Below are 23,091 nucleotides of genomic sequence, written 5' to 3'. Positions count from 1 at the left end.
AAAGCAGCTGCACGCAAAATAATAAACGATATGCGATAACTCTGCATAGAAAAGCGCGAAATAAATTCTTGTGCGATTTTCAAAGCCATACCTGGTGTTCAGATCTTCGAGTTTCGCCAATAAAGCGTGAGAAACGATGACGCTGCTTGACGCGAAGACGCTCGCCTGATCGTTCGCATCCTCGATGTTCCTCTGAATAGGTACCAATCGTTCGCCAAATTTCTGCAACTGCTCGAGCAATTCCGTCGCCTCGTTGGCGTCATTTGGATTCTGCCAGCCGCTCTGGATCGCCTCGGCCGCGGCCATCCGCGAAGAGAGATCCTCGAGAGACTTTTGGAAGACACATATTTTCTGAAATTAGAAAAGAAGCGTTGTTATATTAAGATTCTATATTTATTATTTAAATCTGCAAATAATCAAGAAAACAACATTCTTTCATACATATTTAATTAATTTTTAATTGACGGATATTTTCCATCTAATGTTTGAATATTTTACTGTCGCATCAATATAGAAACTCGTTTGCGATTGTTAATATTCAATGGAATAGTATTCAATGGAGTAAAATAACGAACGCAAGTAATTAATTAAGATATTCACTTTTACGCGATGCAAATTCGAATTATGCATTCAGAGCAATAGTATCCGATGCAATGTGCAGGTGCATAAAACGTGTCTGGGCTGTTTTTGTTGCCGTAATTACGGCCAAAAGTGATATTCCCAGTGTAAGAGAAAAAGATTCAATCGTGAACGGCTGTTTGCGAGTAGACAGAAAAGTTGGAAGTAAACTATATGTACAAAATGTAACAATCGTTCAAGTTATACTTATCGTATTATCACGCGTATACTTCAGAAGCTCGCTATTATAATTGGATAAAGCGTAATCAAATTATGATCATTTTAATTTCGTCTTTCGATTTATAGTTAGTGCGTGTTGTTTACTAATGAGACAAAATCCAATTTAGTTTCTAATTAAGATGAACGCGGCAGAATATTTGAGGAACAAATCTTTTTTCTTTTTTATATGCGCTTTTTTAAATTGAACTTCTGACACTTTAAGCGAGAGCGTACAAATAGAAAGGTAGGGAAGAATCGCTAAGTACAAATGGCTTGCTCTTTCGATCTTTTCGAAATTTTCATCCTCGGACAAGGCGCGGTAACTGGCGATAAAATTCTCCGAACATTTATCAGTCGGCGATATATGACACGAGAGAGCAGAAAGAGCGGAAAAACGGAGGACGGTCTCACGATGGCATTTGCATTCCAAATAAAAGCCGACGAACGCTAAATCGCTCTAATTAGTCGTCTCCCTATGGAAGTGCTTTAAGCATCCCTTGTCCCGAGAAAACGGGATAAAGAAAAAGGCGGACGCATAAAAGCGGAGCGCGAATGCAAAGGAAAGAGAAAGAGAGAAATGTCGGAGTCTCTTACTTGCATCTGTGACGAAGAAAAGTGGAGCGACGATGATCGGACCGAAAATTCCGGAAAAAGCTGAATTGTGCCTTTGTGCTCAATAATTTAGAGAGAAAAATATTATTAATGTAAAAAATTATTGATGATAAAACGTACAATTCTAAAAGGCGAAAGTTCAAGCTGAATCGCTTCAAATTAAAGCTCCTAGCATTTTGCAATATTGTGTTCTGTGCTCCTAAAAACATTGAATAACTCGTAACAAGTGTGTTAATATTATAATTTTTAAATGAACGATATATATATATATATATATATATATATATATATATATATATAGTATAACTATCGCGTAATTATTATTCCGAGATAAAATGTATAATTCACGTATTTAATTTATTATATATATCTATATGTTATATGACAAATGTATATTATAAATACTGCATCACCCGTGATGCGAATTGTATCCGACATAAAGCACCTCTAATAACATTCATGGCAAATGCTAATGAAGAATTATTGTGTTCAATGAAACTATAATTATATTTAGAACGCTAAAACGCGCTGCGTTTCTCGTATCGTTCTCTCACGTACATCTGTACGAAATTGTGTGAAAAAAAAAAATTAGTATAATGAGCGGGAATCTTGTTGACGAGATTTATTTTAGCGCGCGCCGCACGCACGCATGCACGCACGCACTTCGCGTTCCAATTACGTAAAAAGAGTACGAGATTAAGATAGTCATTTGATTGTACAATTAAATCTCTACATGAATGTTCTCACGCAAGGTCAGAATAACGCACTTAATATGTCTAAATCAGCAAGCGTGGCACTCGTTAAGTGTAATATCTCGATTATTTTGCAAAAAAGCAAATTTTTGCAGAAAAAAAGTCATAAAATAATATTTCAAATATTTTATAATTATATATTTTCATAACATTAATGATCTTTATGTGAAATTTGGGAAATAGAATTTTAAGGTTCTATTGATATAGAAAGAAAAGATAATATTTTGATTAGTTGAATTATAATTTCTATAGTAATTCAAATTATATAATAATTCAAATTTCAATCATATATAAAGTGCTTAGTTTTTCTTTGCATAAACGTAAAACGCGAAGACACTTTTAAACTTGATAAATCTTGGTAAATCTTTACCTCAAAATCGTTGAATTAATATTGGTATTCGATTCTTTCATAAATGTTAAATAATAAAACGTTTATAATTAAGCTATTGATAAAAAAAATATCTTTCTGGAGAGACTATTCGGTATTTTATTGCTCAATCCTTAAAATAACATAAAGATAATTGAAGAGCATTTATATGTTATAAAAGTGTAGGAAAAAGTCAATCTTTGTGTGTAATGAGTTTTTTTAATCGGTCACAATAATTCCGGATATTGGATAAAGTACCACAGGAAATGCGCACTGACACACCAGAAAGTGACGTAGACACGGCTTCACTGTGTCATAAAGAAAATTATAACGGATAAAGAAAATATAAAAATATAAAATATAAAAATCAAGAAAGAAGAGCAAATATTAGAAATGGCCGGAAATGAAACATTCGAAAGTTTAAATTCTAGATACTCTAATAAAAATCACGAAATAATCCCTCGATTCTGTTTGGCTTCGTATTTCAGCAGAACAGGATTGCTATATAAGCAAAATTGTAATAATTCTGTAAAAGAAACCGAGCAATGTAAAACGACGTAGAATGTAAAAATTGCAGTAAAACAAAAAATTTTTCCGCCCGAAAAATTAGTTTAATTTTAATTTTGGAATATACACGAGACAGCGTGGATTTTTTCACGTATTTATTGTCTTTCTCGGTATAAGTGACATAAGTGTTTTATTTAATACCAGAATAATAGAAAGAAATAGGAATTTATTGGCCTCAAACTTTTGCCCCTGCAACGTTGTTTTCGCTGAAACATGGCACCGAGCAACTTTGTTTAAACGTCACTCTTCGCGACTCTCATTAAAGGTTCTCCACTTGATTTTCACGATAAATCGCGTCGAAAGAGTTCTCCCGACTTTTCTAAAGTGACGCGGACGAGTGACGGATCGTGCACCTGGATGTAAATTAATCAATAGGTCCGTCGATAGTGGGATCCTTCACGCGTAAAATCATCGGGACGAAAAAAAAGAGCCGAGGTCGAAATAATTTCTCGCCACGGCGTCTGCAGTGTCATTTATTATATAGCCAACCGGGCAATTAAAGTTAACTCGACCGTTCCAGCGTTGTTCCTGCTCTCTGTCCCTCCTCGCGACTCCTTGTGTCCTGGCAAAGAGAACTTCGTGGAATTTACTAAGTTAATTGTCTGGCGCCATCCGATATTCTCCTGACTAAATGCACAATTCGTGCACCATTCGGCAATTAGCTGTTTGACTTACAAGATCTTTCGCGAGATCTCTTGCCGTCTCTCTTTCGCACTTTTTTCCTTCTATTTTCCTCTTTTTAATTATTTATGTTCTATGTTAATGATTATATGATAATTAAATAGTAAATAATTTTAATAATAACTTGTGTTTGACATATATTATGCACATAATTTATTAAATATCTTTATACTTTTACAATTAATTCATGTCAAACATTATTAATTCTGTTTAGTTCAATTTTCGTTTCTTAATTATATTAGGATCACAATCTATAAATAAATAGCCAACATGTAAATTCAGAATTAATTAATTTAGATGCAAGTTGATTATAACATGATAAATAAAACAGCATGATAATTTAAGATTAATAAAAATTAATGTCAAAAATTAATGTATTTTTAATGTATATAATTAAAGAAAAAAAAAGATATAATAAACAAGTAATAGATAAAAAAATAATTTATTTTTTTATTAAGTGTTAATTGAATTCATTTGTAAAATATTGTTGATGACAAATCGGAAGAAAAACAATTCACAAGGGATCAGTATTGCATGTATGATCAGTATCTTCACAAATTATTTTATAAAACTTAAAATAGATATTCGAAATTGTTAGCAAACAAGATTATTTCTGTTTACTTCCATTTAAATTAACATCTTTGTATTTTACTTTTTTTACTTTTAAAATAACGTTGTTTAAACGTGAGCATTATTTGGAAAGGAAGGACTGACAGTAATATGTAAGACTTATATAGAAGTTTCCTTGAGCTAAGATAGTTACAGACTACACTAAGAGACTTAACTGTTGGGATATTGGAACACCGTATACAGTGAATCTTGGTAAGCAGCTTACATGTTGGTTATATCACAGCTTAACATGTAACTTTTCGTGTTTACGTCCAGCCTATGAAAGATTAAAACAATGCAAACAATCGCATTTTAAAGATATGATATATTAAACAGAATTTTATATCAATAAAATTGATAACATTTATTGCGATTACATCATTGGCTAATATAATATTTTCAAAAAGGAATAGAGCAATTTATGAAAATTATATGTGGATGTAAAAAATATGTTATATAAATTGCCGAATGTAATTATATTTATCCTCGTAATAACCGAAAATTATATTAACAATAAATGAACGTTAAATTATCTTTCCTTAACTGTACTCGAGTTGAAAAATTGCACGAGATAGGCGGAGCTCTAGAAATTAATGCTTAGCAAAGGATTAAGCCACAAAATAATTTACAGTGTCTCCTCACACGTGTGTGCTTTGAATGAGAAAGGGCAGCAGCTATAAAAGTGCGAAATATCGCACGACGGGGGCTACCGAATTTTCTCATAATATTCAGATTTCTCGCAGTGATTTCTGTTATTTATCGCAGGCCATCGTCCAGAGAGGCGCGCGCCAGAACGGCGGACAAAGAGGAGTCTGGTCTTAAGTGACTAAGTAGCAATATTGTGGCGCCTTGGCAATACGCCATATTCATCTATTATAAGTCTCGGATTCACGCGCACGTAGACTGTATCCTAGACCTTAACCTCGGCTTTAGCCGAGATCCTCGGTGTTAGTTATCGACGCCTTTATCTAGGATACACGGTGCATGTAACCGATGCATCATCGCGATTAGAATTTTTCAATTACATTTCCTTTTGTAGCTATTCATTTATTAATCAATAATTTTATAATTTCTGTCTTTTAATAATTTATCACAGTGCTTTCCTAATGTCTTTTCTTTGCAATATATACAAGGAAGGTCTAATTTTTTTTTAGTCTTTAAAAGTCTAGAAAATCTTTTGTTTCAAACAAGGAGAAGTTTCTAATGTGTTTCCATTGCTGAAACGATAAAACTATATGTGCGATCTGAAACAGATGGGATTCGAGTGCACTTTAAAACGCGCGTGAAACTGTCGTGAATATTTGACACGTATACGAATCTTAAGGTTACTACGGATAAACATTACTTTCAAAGAGCTTAAAGATGGAATTAGTAGGCGGACAAACATATGTCTGCCAGAAATATGCGAGACACGTGTCTCTTAAGCGGTGCGTGTCTCTACGCGATTTAAAAATGTGCCAATGCTTGCTAAAAAAAAACATCTCGACAAAAAAAGATGAAATTAACTTACAAAATCACACCACAAGTAAATAATTTTAAAGATTAATTATTCTAAAAATTCTTGCAAATTTCTTAATTTATATTTATTCGGATTTTTATCACAATTACGTTATTTATTTTTAATAATTAAAAACTTCTTCTATGACACATTTTTAAATAATATAAAAGTAAGCATAATTTTGAAAATATAAATTCCATTGAAAATTCCATGGAACAAATATTGCTAAAAAAATATTTGTCGCTTGTAGTCTTCAATTAAACATAATTAACATAATTAAACATGTTGCAAAAAGTTAAGAAAATTACTAAATCAAAAGTTAAGAAAATTACAAAAGATCAAAATCGCAGAGTAAATTCATGTATGTGTGATTAAAGGAATGAAGAGAGAGAGAGAGAAAGAATGTCGTGTGAGAATTCTCTTATAAGTAAAGACTATATATATATATATATATATATATATATATATAAAGTAAAGAAATAGCATCTTGCATGACGACGGAAATTAGATACTCTGCGGAGAAACGCTATTATGTGGGTAAACTTAAGAAGACCGATCCCCCCTCGAATATCCATCGAGACAAGATTTTGTTCTACGAACGATAATGTTCCATACTGAAAGGTTTCGGCATAATATTGATCCGCTATGATTGGCGCTTATTATATGTAAAAGTTTTAGTACACCGCAAGAGAGAGAGAGAGAGAGAGAGAGAGAGAGGGAAGATAATTTTCTATATAAAGTTCTGTCATCTCGGGATACAAGATTATAAAAAGTTTATGAAGTAGCACACAATGCTGCATTTTCGTTGCATTTTGCTAATAATTATGCAGGGGAATTTGTTGAATTTAATTAAGACAAAAGAAAATGCACAAATTTTCATATTATACGATAAAAGAATATTTGAAGAAAGAATTTGCGTAGAATATATTTTGCAGGAATATATCTTGTGTGTGACACAACGATATTTCATGCGAGAATGCGCAAGGATATTTGGTTCTGGCGACAAAGGTGTTCCTTGAAAACCGAGATGCATTTCTGAGATGCAAAATATTTTATTGATAGGCATGACAAGAAACGATTTCAGCAAGCGTGAATCGCGTTCGCATTCAATATGCCGCGAAATATGCCGATAACGACTACTTTCGATACTTTCTTTTAAATGCCACAATAATAGAAAAAATAAAATATATTATCAAAATTATAATAAATTATTAAAATAATCGCAAGTTTATACACGCTTCCTTTTGCGATGTTTCCTAGCTTTGAAATTAATGCAATAATTAATAAAATATAACTAAATACATTAAAATCTTAATATTTATTTTTATTAAAAAATGTTAAATATTATGCTTCATATAATTCTTTTTATTTCCTCTTTGGATTTATACCATTTTTTGTAAAGTCTGAAAAAACTATAAAATTTCTTGCAGTAATTTACAGTAATTTACAGTTCAGATCGACGATTCTTCACCATTTACAGAACAAGATCGATTCGTTTACGTTCGATACAAAATTCTCTCGTGTGACGTCTGTGATTTTTACGAGACAATAGTTTCAAGACGAACCGAAGCTCGTCGTACTCTTTTATTCTAAGTCGGTCATCAGCTTCTTATCTAGAATCAATCTAACTCTTGGTTACAGGGCCGCACCGCACTTACAAATGGTAGGAAGAGGAAACCAAGGAAGCTCACGTTGCATGGAAATTGAATTAACAGCCGGAGAAACGGTAAGAGCAATTTCCGCGATAGTATCTATACACGAGGAAGAGCATGGAGAGGACGCTGATACGCCACGCGGGAGGGCAACTGATAACGATATGCTCAATGTGAGGCTCGCTTGATGCGAATGTACATAGGCCTAATCCACCAGCGACGCTAACTGACAGTAACGTCCCCTAATTTGCATCCTAATATCCGACGATTATTCTTTAGGACCGTATCGAGTTATCGTTGCATTATCATAATCTCGCAGACAGCATCGCGCGACAATTTCGCAAATAAATCAGCACGGTGTCAGCTATGTGGCGCCTCGAAGCCTGGCCTTCATTTAAACAAGTTCCATAGCAACATAGAATGATATCTGAGCGCGGAATCGGATTAATAGCCGGGAAACGGTAATAGAAATTTCGATATGTATCTGTACATATGCATATGGGGCGTGATATAACAATGCGTCTCGTTTCAAATAATGGATGCCCATGTATGATAGGCGCGTATGTACGTACGCGTAGAGCCTACCAAGCTCGTTTGTGACTTCCTTGAGGCAATTGTCGTTGCAAGAGTGTATAGACCCCCTTTGTCTTTGCTCACTGCTTCATCTGCATTGCAGTATAATAATTTTCCTCGTCTTACGCAATTAATTATATGAATGCTGAGAATGTTATACCCCACAAGAATGTTATTATCGCTCTTTATTACATATAATCATAAAGAAATTATTAAATATATGTTAAATATAAATATATATATATTAATTTAGAATCGTGAAAAATTTAAAAATTTACAATAGAATTTTTTAGTGTTTATAAAAAAGATTATAATGTGAAAACCGCACAAGAAATATCCGTATTGCGTTATAAAAGATATGTCAATTTTACCTTCCCCCCACTATTAAACTTCACTCGTTCGCTTTTTATTCAATTATCTGTTTCGCAGACTTTGCCTAACATCTTATCGAATGTCAGTCATTTACTCATAGTATGATTATACAGCGGCCTATACAATACCCGTCTATAGGTAGTATACAGAAAATTGAATCAGTTGCTGCCGGAACGGTGAGAGCAATTTCCCCGATAGCATCTATACACGATACTTAGGTCAAAGGAAAATGATAAATTCTGAAATTGATTGTGCAACAATGAAACTGCATTGATATATGATATGTGGAGTGTTATTTATACGCATTTTGAAGCTACATTAAATTCTAATATTTTTTAGAGCAGAAATATAATAGCAAATCATGCAAAAAATAATGTATAAAATGAAGGAACTATTAAATAAAAAAAAAAAAATAAATAAATAAATTGTTAAATAAAAGATATATAATTATCTAGAGAGCATAAGTTTGCGGACATATATTTCCTCAACATTGTTCAATGACGCAAATTTTTCAATCTTTTGATCAATTGTTTGTTAGATAATTTTTCTCATCTCGAAATATATTTTTTACGATATCTCCTCTCTTAAAAGGAATCAATGTATTATAATTGATAAGCAATGATTTCGATTATAAATATAGTACTGGAAATAATAAAAATTTTATTAAGAAGAACTAGTTGATAGTTAGTATGATAGCGGCTAATTTTTTAGTAAACTTTTACCGCTATAATCAAAGTGTATTTTCACTAAAAATCAAAAATGCTCATTGATCTCCAGCAAAATCATGTCATTGCTTTAATCAGTGACATTTTCCCTGATTCAGTTTAAGAGAGTTTTCTTCTTAAAATAAAGTTTAGTGCAACGATCTAGAGCAGAATGTACGAGAATCCGCATATAATTTAAGATAAAAAAGAATTTGAAAAATTCGTGGATGGACGGTAAGAGAAAAATCGCGAGTACAGTAAACGAAAACAGACGTTTAGAACATACGCTGTCATTAGACGTCTATCTCGCGCTTTATCTAAAACCAGCTGCCGGGCTCAACTATAGGACAATGAGAGCTCGCGAGCTACACGGGAATTGGATTAGCAGACGGAGAAACGATAAGAGCAATTTCCGCGATAGTATCTGTACACGAGAGAGACAGAATGGGCGCGGGACACTGATACGCTCCTCCGTAGTAAGTTGTCCCCCGCAACAAGCGAGGCGACCTGGTGTTAATTACGTGCAATTGTCTACGAGATCAGTGGCTTCAGCCAAGTGGAGCCAGTGGAGTCAGCCAACTAAACGTCCCTACTATATGTACTCCATGGCTTATAACAAGATATGCTGCTATACCGCAACAATCATTATCACGCTCGTATTAACGCGTCACGATTATTGAATGGCAATACGCATTTAATCTCTAAACTCATTCACGCACGCTTTTTGCTTTTCGGATTGCGTTGCACTGATGCCCGATGGTGGATTGGACTGCTGATCGCTCGAGAAAAATAAATCTTTATTTATTATCGAATTATTATTATTTATTATAACTGTCAAACTTTGCTTCAAACATATTAAGCCGCTGAACTGACTTATGCACGCACGAGTACACACAGAACGCACTATACGAGGACGTGCTTGATGATGACAGCTTGACTAGCGCATGAGCGAGGACAAAAGATTTAGATAATTGTAGCGTTAGTTAACACGTTATTATATGTAGTATGCGTGATTACGGAATAGCAGATTGCGGTTGGTTCCACTGACGTCATAACGATTATACGTATGGGTAAAGTTATCTGATCAAGTATCACTATGTACGGTGTACATAATTTTATGTATACAATATGTACTTTGCAATCTGCGATGTTTCGGATAAATTTAAGTCCGCAATTTGTGTTGATTTAATTATCATCATATATATGTTTTTGTGTCTGCATATATTATATTATATTAAATTATTACCATATATCTGCTTTGAATTGTACCATGGCTGGAAAATAGTAGACCGTGCCCGCTTGGCCTTTTAAGTTAGGTATGATAAATCTACACTGGATCTACACTGACTACATACATACTCACACACACACACACACACACACACACACACACACACACACACACACACACACACACACACACACACACACACATCACACACACACACACACACACACACACACACACACACACACACACACACACACACATATATATATATATGACAGTGATCCCCATTACCTTTTCTCTCGCACGAATGTCTGTTTCTCCGATGCCTAATCGAACGGAATTAGGTCGAAACTTATATGACCGTAATCAATTATTCATGCAAGCTTCTTTTATTTCCAATAGTCGACGATGTAAATAGAAGCAAAAGATATCTTCCGTTAAATAAAAGACTCTCCTATTTTCATCCGTGGACCAATAAAATATAAAATTAAAAATGCAATTATATAGAAAACAGAAAAAATTATTCTTCTTAAATTAGATTCATACGATATATCGTGAACCGAGGCAGCGCATAATAAACATATATATGTGAGCATCCTAAAAACACTCTCTGCGTACATATTTTGCCTTCCAAGGTACATAAGAACTGCATACGGAGGAGAGGCTAAAGTTGAATGCTTAACGCAGTAAACAAGAAATAGAGACAGCAGAAAACTCCACGCCGCGTCCAATGTCGAATAAAGAATTTTCACGAGCTACACTCGAAAGCGTGCCATTCGGAATAGAATATGTATATAAACTTAATTACAAATATAATTAAAACATAGTACCTGCTTGTATATACATTTGGCAAGCAAAATACTACATGCCTCTCTTGTTATTGCAAAGTATAAATATGTTTTAGAGCGCGCAATAATAAAAGGATAAAATAATTCATACGTAAACAAACCTTTTGTACACACCGCTGCGTGCTTAAAACATAATATTTTCAGTCGTTTGTTACAATCTTAATTGCATGTATATGAATATATACGCGCAAGTGTCACATATGACAAGAGGAAAAATATTACGCGCATTTTACAATTAATGATTTCGACAAGATTTATTCATCAGTGCGCGAGCAAAACAATTCTCTCTAAAAGAAATATTTTCCATAATGTATATATATATGTACGATACTTAATTAATTCTGTTCACAGACATGAAAATAGAAGAAAGTTTAATTATTCGAGAATTCAAAAGATAGGCGCGAGCATCGTTATCCCAATATCGTGTCCCCTTTAAATAATCTTTCTCTTAGAGTCACGCTAATTAAATACAATATGTATAATAGAGAAAGGTTAAAGAAGTTGTTATCTTCATTTAGACAAGCATTTTGATTGAATAAAAAAATACATAGTAGATATACCTTTTCTCTTATGTCATTGGTAGAGCAAAATATATATATTTCAAGATTATCTAGAATTCAATAAAACTTGACATGTTTTTCTATCTTATCAGAAATTGACGATATAAACACGATATACGTTGCAGAATTTTTTTCCCACAATGACTATTGCGGATATTAAATTATCTCATAATTAAATCAACATCCGATGGCAATACAATCTACTTTCGATTTCAGGAACATCTAAAATGATCTCCTTATTCACAGTACAAAGATAGCGACTGATTGCGAACGCTGATTCGTGAGATATAAAATATATTTATGATGGCTTTGAAAGATATTCAGTGTTCTATTTAAGAGACAATAATCGTATTACACACGCCGTACTGCAGCCGCGCCTGTGACAATCGACCATATTGTGATGCGATGCGTTTAATTAAAGATTCGGTGCAAATGAGTTTCACAGGCGCGTCGTAATTCGTCTCTTAACCGGGTTACGTAAACTCGCACAAGTACACGTATCCCCTGCTGATTATGGCTTGGCAGAGTAGAAATATAGCGGCGCATGGTAGAACGAAATACTTTTACAGCAACGCGAAACGCATGCTTAACGGCTTTGAAAGAACTCACATAGAAAGCTATACTTATGCGAAAATAATGAGAAGGAACTCGTCTTTGTAGCTTGAAAGACTGTTTAAATGCAACGAGGAAAAAGTGTTCAAAGTAAATTAAAATGAAGTGTTTAAAGTAAATTCAAATGAAATAAAATTAGGTTTTAATACAATTGAAGAAAAATACCATTCTGATTTATAAATAATATATGAATAGTAAGTAAATTAATACAATTTTCTATATAATATTTATAGAAAGTGACTTTTTATATTATATATATATATATATATATATATATTATTAATAAAGATTTATATAAATATATTGCGTTTTAATAAATAATATACACAAGTGAGAAATAAAATTTAAAATGTAGAAATTTTAAATTCTTTTCAAAAATATTACAACACAAGGTTTCCTAATGCATGATGAAATGCACATAGTACTATTCTTCCGTACTGAGCGGGAAAAGCAAAGGAGTGACGGATATTATGCAAAAGCGTGCAATTGCAGCGTAAGAAGATTGGCAGGCAAGATATTATGAGGCATTTCATTAAAGATCTCGTGCGAGCGCATTTCGCATGCCTGTCGGAACTTTGTGACCGCCGGTCATTTCGCTGCATCGTATGCAATGCGTTTACGCATAATGCGTACGCATAAATTCGCGGATGTATGAAAGCGCATCTAACTGAAAATGGATGGCGCGTGTTATAGCGTAAATTAAACTCGCGTGTGCCCGTTGCTAAAATGCCGAAAAGAGCTAGAGAAGAAATAAAGAGCGCGCGAAACAGACAAAAATAGCTAATTTTCTGATATTAATAAATTAATTTCTACGAGTACGCGACACAAATAAATAATCTGACTCGTATATTAATATTTCTGTACACAAATATATTAAAGAATATAATGTTGTTAAATTCTGACGAGTGCCTGATTTGTGCCGAGTAAATTCACGTCATGTATTTTAATTTTGTCGTGAATATTCATTTTTTGTAAATATATTTATTATAATTTTACCACGTGCGTTTATAATCGATAGGATGTGATATAAAACTGTCGTCGTAATTGGAAGCATCTCATTTATTGCATTTTTGTACATTGCAACTCTGCATGCAAAAGTGTTAAAGCATGCATGAAATGTCCTTAACTAGAATGTTTATATAGCAATGCAGAATTTTTAACTATATTTTTTATAATTCCATAATCTTGCCTCTTTCATACCTTTACAATATTATTTATAATTAAATAAATTAAAATTTGGATATTAAAATAGCGAAAAATGTATATTAACATAGAACAAAGTAAAAATGTTTGATAATCATTTTATGTGTTTATCTTTTTTTCATTATACATTCCTAGAAAATTCCTTGAATTCCTAATAAATATAAAAAATATACCAATAATTAAATAATAACATTATATAATAAATCGTAACAAAAATCCACTGCGATTCCGAGTAAATCCAAAGCAAAAGCAGCAAGGTATAAGACGAATAAAATTTCTCACGTGTTCTCAGATTGTCACATTCCTTAGTTTCGAAACACGAGAGTGGCGTTTGTCTACACAAGAGGATTTTAAATAATAATATATTGTATAAGATGCTGAGACAATATTTTAAGAAATAATCGAGAGATATATGCGTGTTTACAATATGATTTCGTCTCGCAAAGTTCCCTGCATCGCTAAGTTATGCGTAAATAAGCGTCACGCGTCTCGTTCGCAAAAAGCATAGAAATGCATACGCGTGTACGAGGATAGTGCGTGCCCCCGGTGTATGCGTGACACGCATTAATGCAACACGACTCGGACGTCCTCGGCACTCTAAAGCTCTGCCTCTCGTAAAATGCGCCAGTCTAGTGCAGGGCGAGATTGTGCCGCACTTAATGGGCCTTTAACCTCTGTGCGCTTTAGCGGCCCGTTCTACGGCGGTGGAGACTTCCGGTACAATTTTCCCATTGAAGACAACCCCGTTGCCCCATTAAATCCCTCCCCTCCGTTTCCTCTCCCAACCCATGCTGCCCCTCTTCGGGCACGACGAAGCGAACACCTTTCGTTCTTCATACAGAGAGCTGCCTTAACAATTGAACTAAGTAGAGCTATAACTGTCGAATCGGTTTTTTCGATTTTTATCGTTTTTTTTTTGCATTTTTTTAATAATTATAAAATTCAAAAAAAAATATATAAATTAGACAAGATGTATTTATATTTATTATTATATATATTTATATTTTATATATATTTATATTTTTTAATATATATTTATATTTTATTTGCATATAAAATTAAAAAATTCTATCATTAAAGTGTTGATCCACATTCTATCAATATTTTGACATTTTTTTAACCGTGGTAATTACAAAAGTGCCCGACATATTCGAATATTAATTTAATAACTTGGCTTGAGTTTATCAATGAATTTCTAAATAATTACATTGTTGGATTATGTTTATTTTTAATTAACTGCGACTTTGACGTAAAACATTTTAATTGGACCAGAGTAAACGACAACCTCTCTCTCCCCTTCCCTCTCTTTCTCTAACCCTTCGCCATCGCGCGCCACATCATATATCTTCCCCAGTTCCCTGCAGCCATAAGGTCGAGGTATGATGAATGGGACACTGAAGGATCGACGAACCTAAATCGAGCAGCGAAATTTTGCGTCGTTGATGTGCGACGCTTCTCCCGCCCCTTTCCAGGACGCGACGGAAATTAAGGGGGCCGTAATTAATCCCCACCTTCTAGATGTTCTGAAACCTTGGTACCCGCTTTGAAGCGTATCTCCTCACGTTACCGGGAGAATGCTGTTGCCCAGAGTTACGTGACTGTACTACCGACTACTTTTACATTCATGACTATGCCGGGATGTCGGTGTCTATTTATGGTAATTCGGTCGCTTCATGGTCGAGTGAAAGAGATTTGTAGCCGTTTTCATGGTACAGTTGGAAAATATTCGGTGTTTCTCCGAACATAAAAGTGTCAAAGAAAATATAATCGTGTTTGAAAATATTTATACATACGACATAATATATTTCATCATAAAAATGCTCTTATTAACGTAGAAGGAATATTTGTCTCTTAAATTTCGATTTACTCAGATTGAAATATGTAAAATCATCTTATATGTAAATATTGATGTTTGTATTATTTATTTCGGAAGAAGCTAGATAATGGAATTATTCTCTATTTTGACAGAAGTATGACAGAAAGTCATACTTCTTGTATTTTACTTATATTTAATCAATGATTAATTTCACAGAGATTTAAATCGTTCCCACTTTAATCTATGTCTATCATTATAATTTTATTTTTTCATATTACTAAAGCCTTATTATCTACTTGTTTATCATTTCAATATCAGAGAGAATGCGTCCGTATAATAAATTAATTGAGTACTCGAGAAAAACAATCGTAAACCTTTTAAGGGCTTGGATCGGAGAAACATTTAAGCTGCCTAGAAGAGGAAAACTTTTCCAGCTGTCAAAAGTACTCTATGTGTGTCTCGTTCTTTCATTTTATCGCGATTCGACGAACGACATGACGAATGAGGACGAAGAATCTACGAGTGGTCCAAATAAAGTAGCAAAATTTGCTACGTTGATACTGCTCGCATTTAAAGTATTACGCTCGAGCAATGATGATGTAGCGGAAATTGAGCGCATGAGAGGTATAATTAACTCCTTTGGCTTTTATCCAGAATACTCACATTTTCATCATACTCTTCATGCCTCTTCACGATTTACTTCTATCTTCATTTTTTTGAATAATTATGTCGACGAATTAAGAAAAAAATTCGTTTCTGTCAAAATTTTAGTAGTTTTAAAAATCAAAAAATATCTTCTTTTTGACGCATGCTAATATTTACCTCATTATCGTAAAGATATTTTTGAAATATTTTATTCTTCACTTTATGAGTTTCTTATTTCACTTCATGAAATAATACAAAAAAAAAATTAAAAACATATGTACATTTAAAAATATATTTAACTGTGAAAAATAATATTTGCAGTCTTTATATTCAAATCATTTTCGAATTTTTCCAAATATAATAGAAAGCAAATTAAAAAATTACATTTGTTTTGAGTGCAATAAAAATAAACAAATTCAATGTATAACAAATAAAAATTGCGTCACAACTATTCCACTTTGGATTACTTTTAAAATCGATTGCGTTCGATCTTAACAGAGGATAGTAACTACTATAGTAACAAGTTTCGAGCACAACTTGTCGAGAACTTTAACGTTCCCTTTCCTCCCGCGTAGTTTTGATTATAATTTCCTTCGAGCATCGTTGCGCAGGGACCTTTAAGTTTGACGTTCGTTAGCCGCCATCAAAGAGATACAGACGATTTTGATTCTTTCATCCGGCCGGAAGTTTCTGTGATCGCCAATCATCACCCTTGTTCTTGTTTTGCAACCGTATTTTTTTTTTTTTTTCATTATTTAAGGCGCGAAAGATACTAGATGGTGTGGAAAAAATATTTGTTTTTGCCTCGCAATCTCGTCGTCTGACGGTATAAAATATTTATCGTAAAAAGAACTCAATGGAGAAGACTTCACTTTGCGCTTCAATTGATTAAACACTATTTGCAATTGTATAATTATATTAAAAGTTAAAATACAGATGAAAGAAGACGAAAAGATATAAAAGGTTACACTCGGCCCTTTTCTTTACTTGCATCGCGAAAATTGTAATCTCGTTATTAATAACGTCGATTATATTTTCTGCCGATCGTCATTCACCGAATTTTCTCTATTCTCCAGTTTGTGAATGTCATGGCTTAAAAATTTCGGAATAGACAAAGCCCGATAAAGCTGATGGTCAATTACATACGATACAAACCAGGCCCTGTGTTAAAGTAAATATCGTACGATGGCACATTCGCACGAAGCGGCGGTCAAACTACCGAGACCCGCGTGTAACGCGAGTTGAAAGGCCATTTGAAATCTGAGATTCTTAGCACAGCTGTGTCTCTGAATAATCTCCATACTGGCTAGTTCTCCGTCCTGTTATGTGTCGTTGCCTCACCATTTACGCACGCCGAATGAAGAAGGAAGCTACGCCCTTGTATGTTGCAGCGTTAATTAAACGGCGCGATTCGATAACCAAAACACATTGCCATCCGGTATATCGCGGGGCCGCTAATTAGGCGGGAAAAAAAATGAGGCGATGTGTTGTTTCTGCCATCGCGTTTCAGGGGAATTAGCAGAAAATAAATCAGCGTATATACATTGCTGAGATTTTTATTATTTTGTAAAACGATCGTTTTTCTTTTTATCATTAAATATATGTAAAATTACATTGTCGTTTTATTATCGCATGTGAATAATCTATATTTTGTCGACAAATGTTTATCAATTATACACTCATGTTATAATTGTATATATGGTTATAGCTTTTACATAAATTTCTACAAATTCATTATATCATAACAAGTCTTATGTTTATGTAAAAAAAATAATATTACAGTAAACATGTAGTACCTTCGTGATTTCGTCGCGATCGGAAACGAACATTGCGCCTTCGAGCCGAAAATCTCGAACACATCGTCTATCATTAGGTATCGCACAAATCCGATAAACCTGCTCGTCAGGATTACGACCGATCCTATATATATATGCCAAGGCGATCGTCATTCCCACGAAGCTTCTCGTCCCGGTCGTAACTGCGAGGAAAAACTGCGAGAGATCGCAAATCCGCGGCATCGACGCGGCAGAAAAATTTTTCACACAGTCGAAAAGGACACGCGCGTGAATTAAACGTGCTATTTTAGCACACGACGACGATTGTCGGCACCCGCGCGCGAATAGAATGGTCGTCCTAACAGGTTTTCAACCACGTTCCACATTCGCCGAAGGGTCAATGCACCGTGCGCGATATCAGACGCGATGACAATGTCGATATTTGGTCGCGCGAGAGCACGCGCGCTTAAGGTGTTGGCGATATTTCAGGGCAAAGCGAAACGCCGTGAGAGAGAATCCGCGCTGCGATATTTCCTCTCGTGGATATTGAAACGCTCTCCGTTTCGCCGCCATTCAGCAGGCGCCGTGATCTCGAGCGAATACGACGACGATAAAGACGAACGACGGTCGCTTCTGCGAACCCAGGGGAGAAGAATCTCTCCTCTCCTGCGAAAAATTCGATCGATGTACGTCTCGGAGCGTTTGACCGTGCGAGCGTACGCGTCGTCACCGCTAATAAATAACGATAATTTCGTCGTCGGTTTATCCCCCTCGTCTGGTACCCACCGAGCGACACCGAGCGTTATCACTTTGCGCGAAATTGCGTCGATAATTCAGCCGGCGCGAAATAATAAACAGCTCCTCGTCGCTTGCCGATCGGTGCTTATAACGGCGCCGATAGTTCGCCATAGTTCGGCAACTTTATCACTTTGCATAATACGGACTTTGCGTGACGCAATGTCGTTGCATCCCGTCGTCCGGATGTGCATACTATCGCCGCGCCAGCGCACCGGTTTCAAGATTGCAGGAATTCACGGTTTAGCTTGGTGAACATGCGTTAATGTTCAACAAATTGCGGCAAATTAGTTAGATAATCACGTTCGAGATATGTTGCTAAACGCGCCGTGATTAGTGCTTTCCGTTTCAAATTAGTCTCATATAATTTTTCTTTTTTCCAGTTAAACATTTTTTGATAATATTCGTAATTGAATTATCCTTGGCAAAATTGTTATAAATATAGTCAAGGCAAATAATGATTATTTAACATTAAAATTTTTTAATTAATTTAAATATATGAAGCTTTTCAGAAGAGAAAAATGTGTGTGTATAAAGTTTCTGTAGCTAACAAATCTTTATGTAAGGTGCTACACAAAAATTATCTTTAAAATATAATTTTTATCATTCATAGACAAAATAGAAGTGTTAGTTTTATAAGTTATACGAATCAAGCATGTTCTTACAACTAATTACGACTAATTAATAATTCTTCCTCAAAATAATATAAAGATAATTAACCTCCTAATTGCGTCAGATGTATTAAAAAGTTGACTATCTCATCTTTCACGATTTTAACTTTAAAAAACTGTTTCTAACTTTAAGTTTTTCTCCGTGCGCTTTAAAATGCGCTTGAAAAACTGAAAATTACTAAAAGGCGTTAATAATTTAATAATGATTATTTTTACGAAGAAAATAGCGTAATGAGGTGTGTAAGACTTTTTTAAGATTTTCACCAATCGCATATTCTCTAATGAATTCTTTTTTATATTTTCTCATATTTTTATCATTATGTAATCGTTGAGTAATTCAAACTGAATTCTTCTTCGTCCTAAGCTAAATACATCAAAGTCTTGTAAATAAGCTCATCAATTTCTATTCTTGCAAAATACATAAAACTTTTTTTGACAGCTGATTCAAATTTTTTAAAACATCTTGTATACGAGAAACGGATACACGAATCTCAGGGGATCGAGAGAAAGATCGTCGAATGTGAAGAAACTTTAGAAGAAATTTGTCCTCGCATTACTTTCCCACCGTATTTCGACTCTTATCTCCCGTGGTTTTTCTTTATCGCGCTGTGCGAGTGCAACGAACGTCTTATCGGCGCGCTGTAAAAGCACAAATTGCACTGAATCGTCGAGAAGACTCGCGGGACACCGACTTGCTCCGGCCAGGCTTTCTCGACGACACCTTGTCAGCCTCCGCTCCACCTCGCATCGCTCCGTTTAAAATCCGAATTAATTACGACGTGGTAATAAAGGGGATGCATACTTTTATATCCAAGCCACGGAACAGGCCGATCAACGCCAGGCTCTTAAAGTTTATAGGGTCGCCTGTCGCATCGTTTCTTCTCCCTCGCCACTCTTCTCGTTCTCTTCCCCATCCTTAGTCTTCTTAATCTCATTTTTTTTCTGCTAAGCAACATATTTCCCGCCGGTCATATCGCGGCATAATGCGTAAAACGTGGTTGCAATCACTTCTCGTCCTCGCTCTTAGTTAAAAAAATGTCACGATTTATTCAGTTATAAATTAAGTTTTTTACATAAAAGTTATTTATATAAAAACGTTATTAAAAAAATTCCAAATAATATAGCGTATAATTTAGCTTGTTATTATTAGAAATTATTACATTAAAAAAAAATATTTATATATTTTTGAAAATGCGATTATCCATCTCTGGATTTATTGTAATACTTCTATGACCAACACTGGTATCGAAAGTTATCATAGCAATCGGCACAATTCTCATAAAAATAAAAATTTATAAATTTACGTATCCACGGACAATGTTATAATCGTATATTGTAACATTTATATATAAATGTTATACGCAGTTTTGTAACATCCATTTGTTCGCGAGCGGACTTGAACGGACGGCCAGTAACGAGCAGAAAAATTAGTTCCGGGTGATTTATGGGCGCGTTCTTCGGTGAAAATCGATTAAACCGAGTAAATTCTTCCTTCTCTTCAAACGACACTTCGGCGATGTTTCCATTTCTCATTGGACGAGTGTTTGGCAATTTAAGAGTACATTCGTCTCTCGCGACGGGTGATTACCCTTGCAGATTTGCAGTCTGTCTTCGAGCTCACGATCCACTGCTATCCTCGAGAGAAGCTCCCTCGATCGCATCCATATAATTAGAGACGATGTTCTTCGTTTGCGTATTATTCATAGAACGATCGATCTTCGGCACTTGTCGTACTTCATTTACCGAATATACTAAGAATATTTCATCGCGCGCATTTAATTTTAAATTGCGAATTCACATTGTGTAATATTAAACACATTCAGCAACTTCGCGATTTTATAAATATATATTTAGCATATTTTATAAATGTTTAACAAACGTATACATTTTAATGTATCTTGACTCTCGTCGTACTTGCAATAATTTATCTCTTTACGTATTTATCTCTCAACTGAAAATAGAAGTCGTTGCAGCCGTCAACTCTGAACAATTCGCTTCGGTGCCCGTATAATTTAATCGATCCCAAGAGAAACATGGTATCGTTCTATTCTCGTGTCATTCGCGACAACAAAGTCTCGCAATCATCATTCCTGTCTCAGTTTTAACGACGGAAGTGAGAATTCACGGCATTTTCCTTTCTTAGTTCCTCTGTAGTTGTATTTCTTATCCTCCCCAACGTCCGTCTCTTCCGCTTGACCCGTTCGTAAACAATGAATAATTTATTCGTCTGAGCGACGGTCGACATTCCTCTGTTTTAGTACCTGTCATCTTACTGAAGAGATAAGAAAGAGAGAGAGAGAGAGAGAGAGAGAGAGAGAGAGAGAAATTGAGAAAAAGAAAACAGTAGCTGAGAGAGAAAGACGCATCAATGAAATGCACATCAAGCTGTTTGAAATCACGCATTCGCTGCAGTTAAATAATTCGATATTGTCAAGAAAAAAGAGAGTCTGATTGCTCGTTATATTCTGTACATCCGCAACCGTAGACGAGAAAAGAAGAACGCGCGTTCGATAGATACCTTTCGGATCCCGCAAAATATCTTACGTCTTGGAAAGATGGGTTATACATTTGTTTTTATTCATGAATCTAACACGTCTGTCAACACGTGAATAATCTCATATTATGAACGATTTCATATGTCAAAAATCGCAGATATGTGACGTTAAAAAAATTAGCAGACTCAAATAATTTTTTTAAATGTATCAAATATCTATAAAACCTTTGTACATATTGCTTGTATGTAAACCAGATGTGACGTTACGTTTATAAGTAAATATAAACAAAAGTCAAACAATAAAAAAATTGTTTTTCAAGTACATAAAAGAGAAGGTGTTTCTTTTTATAAACAGAACACTTCGCTCCTTTCCAGTCATTGAAATATTTTTAATTTGTGATACATAATTTCATAATTCAAAAATATAATACACAATTGTAAGATCTTGAATGTAAGGAAAAAAATATGGCATTTCTTTCCATAAAATTAGCACCTATAATTTCAACATACGCGCTGATTTGTAAAAGAAACTCGTTGCATTCATCTTGTGTGACTTTTGTCATGTAATCATTGGTGAAAGATACCCATGCAATCATATGGATAACTGTCTCCGCCCTTTTCTCCTGTCCTTTTCGGTTTGATGGGTGCGCCTTGACACATAAATCGTCATTGTATGTGCTGAGCAAAAGAGAGAGAGCGCTATATTTATCGAAGGCGATGATAGATCGATTGCACATTCCTGGCCTACCAACACGTTCCACTGTCAAACGCTTCATACGGTATTGCATATCTTAACCCATTGTGAGAGAATCAACAAGTGCTTTAAACACGGAAATCTGTTAAATATTCTTCGTCTATCCCAAAGATATTATCGTATCTCCTAAGTACAGAAAATTCAAAAAATGCAAACTATTCTAAATTTTTATCACGTATCTGTGTCATCTAGATACCTTAAACAGATTAATTAAAAATTTGTTTTCATCAAAAAATCTCTTTGTTTTGCAAAAGTTTTATATACAAAAAAATATTGATTTAAGATGTTAATGCAAAATGCGACATTGCGACTTTCAAGTACTTTCTTCTTTTACTTTCAATCCCGAGGAAGGAGTTTTGTCGAGTAAGCGCATTCCATACCGAGACCGAGCTACATCGCGAGGAGTTTCTCCAATCATGGCGCGTCGCGTTCAATCATGATGCTAATTATGCAAAAATATGCG

General features: G+C 34.5%; 1 protein-coding gene across 9 annotated transcripts in view; it reads right to left on the bottom strand.

Annotated features, from left to right (window-relative positions):
* The window catches only part of LOC126849941 (dystrophin-like), a 392,976-nt gene that overhangs the window by 6,223 nt on the left and 363,662 nt on the right, over positions 1-23,091 (bottom strand). For all 9 annotated transcript variants that reach the window (XM_050592380.1, XM_050592375.1, XM_050592379.1 and 6 more), the window contains one exon: positions 92-351. In XM_050592380.1, coding sequence (XP_050448337.1) covers positions 92-351 — 260 coding nt within the window. The remainder of the gene's footprint in view (positions 1-91; positions 352-23,091) is intronic.

The sequence above is a fragment of the Cataglyphis hispanica genome, chromosome 5 (assembly GCF_021464435.1).
Source record: "Cataglyphis hispanica isolate Lineage 1 chromosome 5, ULB_Chis1_1.0, whole genome shotgun sequence".
NCBI lineage: Eukaryota > Metazoa > Arthropoda > Insecta > Hymenoptera > Formicidae > Cataglyphis > Cataglyphis hispanica.
The sequence above is the reverse complement of the archived record's forward strand: the minus strand, read 5'-3'. Positions and strand labels throughout refer to the sequence as shown.